The sequence below is a fragment of the Berghia stephanieae genome, chromosome 6 (assembly GCF_034508935.2).
Source record: "Berghia stephanieae isolate SIO BIC M18660-M18661 chromosome 6, UCSD_Bste_1.3, whole genome shotgun sequence".
Taxonomy (NCBI): Eukaryota; Metazoa; Mollusca; class Gastropoda; order Nudibranchia; family Aeolidiidae; genus Berghia; species Berghia stephanieae.
The window spans coordinates 48,520,582-48,525,581 of NC_088365.1; the positions used below are offsets into that span (position 1 = coordinate 48,520,582).

Below are 5,000 nucleotides of genomic sequence, written 5' to 3' on the forward strand. Positions count from 1 at the left end.
TTTGGTACCTTTGCGTGTGAAGCGAGTGCTCTACCAACTGAGCTATCGGGACCCCCTAAAGCCTTATTACTGATATGATATGATATGATATCTGATATAATTGTCTATGGTTTTATATTATATTATACGATACGATACGATATCATATATTTTGATATGATTTGATATGATATGATATGACATGATATGATATGATATCTGATATAATTTTCTGTGATTTTATATGATATTATACGATACTTTACGATATGATATGATACGAAATGATATGATATGATATGAAACGATTGAATATGATATGATATGATATGATATGATATGATATGATATGATATGATATGATGTGATATGATATGATATGATATGATATGATATGATATGATATGGTATGAAACGATTGGATATGATATGATATGATATGATATGATATGATATGATATGATATGATATGATATGATATGATATGATATGATATGATGATATGATATGATATGATATGATATGATATGATATGATATGATATGATATGATATGATATGATATGATATGATATGATATGATATGATATGATGTGATATGATGTGATATGATATGATATGATATGATATGATATGAGATTTTCTATTTATTCTTATTATCACCTATTCATTTCATTCAGCCGACAGCGTCAAGAAAATAAATTTGACACATTTGGAAAAAAGTGATCCGAAGGAAGAAGGAGAGGAAGCAGGTGAGCTTGATGATGTAGATCATTTTAACACCACTGACTTGCTGTAAGAGTGGTAATAGGTTTTCCATTTAATCTATTAATTATTTATTTATTTTTAATATTTTATTTTAATTTTGGAACTAAAATTTGAGTTTGGCATTTTGTCTTATTGCTTTGTACAGGGTGCATTTGATTATAATTACTCAATTTTACATATTTGATGGACAAATACACAATAACGCAGGAAATTAACTGATTTTACCCCTAGACTGACAAATCAAGGTGAAAATACACGATCTGAACAAGTGTGTGTGTGTGTGTGTGTGTGAAAGATGCCAGACAAAGCAAGAAGGAAAAATACAAGAAAAAAACCCATCCCAAAAGACAGTCGACCTCAATTGAGGATCGAACCTCAAACGTTCTGATTACCGGTCAGACGTACTACCATTACACCACAGAGGCTCCTTAATTTCTTAATTTTAAAATAAATGTTACCTGATTTAAAACAAACAAACAAACAAACAAACAAACAAACAATGACTTATCTTAACATTTTTTGTGCAGTTTAGCAGAAAAAGTGATGTCTGAAAAGCACATTGGCATATTTCTACAATTTGTTTTGCCTTTTCTATGCAAAAATATATGATCCGGCAATCCAAGTGTGGTACGCTCTGAACTTGGACTCAAAACTCAGAGTAAGAACTAAGAGGTCCCATACACGTAACAATTTTACCGGTGACAGGGCTCGTCTAGGTCGGCGTGACCCGATCTGTGCGTTAATCGTAATACTCTCAAACCAACGAAAAACAATGTTGTCCGTTACAACAATATTAAATCAAGCTCATAATTGCATGCGTTTGGTAAGTAGACCTGCAAATATGTGGACGTCGGTTGAAATTGTTTAACGGTGAAGAGTATGTGGGCTTGATGGATACAAATGACAACTTTTTAATCTTAAAATCAGGAAAAATTTTAATGTTGAATTAAGCATTTTCGTTATGCCTTCATGCTTTAGTAATTTTTGATTTTACACTGCCGTATTGATATATATTTCCTTACGTTCAAAGTTGTGTAAAGCTGTCTGTGAATGATACAATGCAAGCTGTATGAGATTTTGTAATTATAAGCTATTGTATAAGGCATTTGAAGGATAATTCCTATATTCAGCTTTTAGTAAGATAAGATAAGATTTGGATCTTAATTTGGAGAACATTTTCTACAATTTTCAAGCATATTTTATAAAAGTCATGCTGAATTGGTGACAATTTTTAAATAATGCATATCAAGGGCTAGAATATTGCTCAACGATGTGAATTTTTCGTCATCTTTTAAGTGTTATAAACCTACGTGCACATATTTGCAGGTCTGATAACTGAATGCAATTATGGCCCTGATTTAACATCGTTATAATGGATAATATTTTGCCTTGGTTTAAGTGTATATCCATTACAAAAAAAAAATCCATATCCATTTTTGCTTATCAAACCTGCACATCTGTACACGTCGATATAAACATAAAGTGGTATATTGTTTTCGTTAAAAAATCATCATTGCTCCATTGAAATAGTTTGACCCTGATCTTATTAATGGAACTGAGTATATAATTGGAAAATTCTATTTTTAACTTCCAAGGGGAAAATCACGAGATCAAAGAACTGGAAGAGGAGCTCAGATCTCAGAAACAGAAAGGCGAAATTAAAGACTTGGTCAGGAAAGGTTTGTTTATTTACTTTAACTTTGTTAATCTTCAACACTCCGTTAATCCACTCCTTACAAGAGATGGGGGTGGCGAGGGGGTGGGGTGGGGAGAGGTCCTGATAGCTCCGAAGGATAGCAAGCAGTTACTACTATCCGTTTCACGCTATAGAAACCGGTATAAACTCCTGCTCCATGGGCCTAGTGGCTCTGAAAGGACTATGTTTTACCAACTGAAGACTTGCCTACTTCAAAATCTAAGACTGTGTCATTTTTAGGAGATATAAATTGTTGTGGCTATAGATAACTTTAAAAATCAACATTTTTTCATCACAAGGGATAGCTTTCACTTCAAAATCTTTAAAATTTAAAGTCTGGAATCACCTTTCATTTTCAATAAGTTTTAATGACTTAGAGATGCCCAAGAAGTTCAAAGATTGGAGCTAAAATTTCGTAATTCTATGATAGTGGGCAGGTCTGAAACTATAGGAAAATCGATACAACCTTTATTTGTCTCTTTCAGATTCCTTTTGTAAATCACAAAATCTGAAGAAACGTTTTTGTTACAGTTAATAATAAACAAAAATAAACATAACAACTTTAAAAAAGAACAAAATACAAAACACGGAAAATTTAGAGCTCAAACCCCTTCCTCGGCCATCAACAACATAAACAATAATATGTTGAACATTCTTTTTAGACACTTGTTTTGAAAAGTTTCAAGTTCATGTATCTAATTAAAATGGAGGATGTCATTTTCCAGTTTTTTCATTCGTTTTGAGTTAGATAGAGTTTAGAAAAAAGAAAATCAATTTTTATATTGGATGGGCATGACGTTTAGGGGAAATTCCGGAAAATGGTCCGTAACGAGACAGATAAGTCTTTTCTGTCGTTAAAAGGCAAGTTCCACGTACTTGTTCGTTTTTCTTTGTTTGTTTGTTGTTGTTGTTGTTGTTGTTGTTGTTTGTTTGTTTGTTTGTTTGCTTTTATGGTTTTTTGGTTGGGGTTCTTTTGGGGGGGGGGAGCGGGGGTTATAGATTTTTTTGTGTGGGTATTTGTTTGTTTTTGTTTATTCCTGTTTTGTATTGTTAGTTGTTTTTGTTTTATTTGGGGGGGGGGGGTGAATTCGTTTATTTTTACTTTTATTTAATGATCCAATCGATATAATCCCAACCTCTATTTCATTCATTCATTCATTCATTCTCCCATTTATTCATTAATTTTCTCATTCATTCATTTTGAATTCTCTCAATTCAAAATCAATTTATTCGTCCAGAGAGGGATACGACCGACTCTGAAGGGGAAACAACCAGTGAGACAAAGAAAACAGATGCCAAGAGCAATGGCGGTGAGTGAGACATGATTGAATCATGCAATATAATCTCTTGTCCTCATGATACCAACGACCAACGTGTACTTATTTGTCAGGTCTGATTACCCAATTGTTTTAATGGAAATACTCCCAAACCAACGCAAAAGGGCAGCGTTGCTCTTTGCTTCGTACCCAAAAGGCGCCGAGTTCGACAACCTGCCTCGTTGTGTGGTCTTGAGCAAGTCACCTGGCCCTAGTTCACGTTGAGGCACTGGATTGCGGCTGGCGCCTGAGTTATTATAGTCTTCCCTTGGAATATACCTTAAAGACAAATTTCCCCTTGGGGGATGAATAAAAGGAATTTTATTTTATTATTTTTATTTTTATCTTATTTTTTATTATTTTAAAATATACAACAATGCTAAATCAAGCCCATAATAGGACAGAAAAATCGTGACCTCATACCTTTTACTTTTTGGGTTCCGAATTCCAAATTCCTTGGAAGTGTGTATGTAACCAGCCCTTCTGAGTACTAATAACGAACAGGCTTCATAATGAATCATATGGTTGCATAAATTTTTTTTTTGTATCAGGTTGTATAGGCAGATTATTAGGATTCGAGACGTAAATGATATTGCTTGACGACCAGCATAATATATTTAGACTAGAAAATAATATGCCATCACACTGAAACCAGTATATCAGTTATACAAGTTATGAATCTAGTGCTCCGGAAAAGTGGTGTTACACTTCAAATGAGATAAATAATAATAATAATAATAATAATAATAATAATAATAATAATAATAATAATAATAATAATAATAATATAATAATATAATATATAATAATAATAATAATAATAATAATAATAATAATAATAATAATAATAATAATAATAATAATAATAATAATAATAATAATAATAATAATGATGATGATGATGATGATGATGATGATGGATGATGATGATGATAATAATAATAATAATAATAATAATAATAATAATAATAATAATAATAATAATGATAATGATAATCTTTATTGTCCAAATAGGCAAGTATTGTTAAGTTACAGCTCTTTTAATAGGGGGAAAAAGTAATTAAAATAGTAGTAATAATGATGATAATAATACTGATAGTAATGATGATAAATAATAAAATAATAATAATAAATAATAATAATAATAATAATAATAATAATAATAATAATAAGAAGAAGAAGAAGAAGAAGAAGAAGAAGAAGAAGAAGAAGAAGAAGAAGAAGAAGAAGAAGAAGAAGAAG

At 31.2% G+C, this 5,000-nt stretch overlaps 1 protein-coding gene across 2 annotated transcripts in view; it reads left to right on the top strand.

Moving 5' to 3' along the window:
- The window catches only part of LOC144975168 (uncharacterized), a 28,898-nt gene that overhangs the window by 13,428 nt on the left and 10,470 nt on the right, over positions 1–5,000 (top strand). For both annotated transcript variants that reach the window (XM_078918964.1, XM_078918965.1), the window contains exons 12-14: positions 659–730; positions 2,342–2,425; positions 3,681–3,752. In XM_078918964.1, coding sequence (XP_078775090.1) covers positions 659–730; positions 2,342–2,425; positions 3,681–3,752 — 228 coding nt within the window. The remainder of the gene's footprint in view (positions 1–658; positions 731–2,341; positions 2,426–3,680; positions 3,753–5,000) is intronic.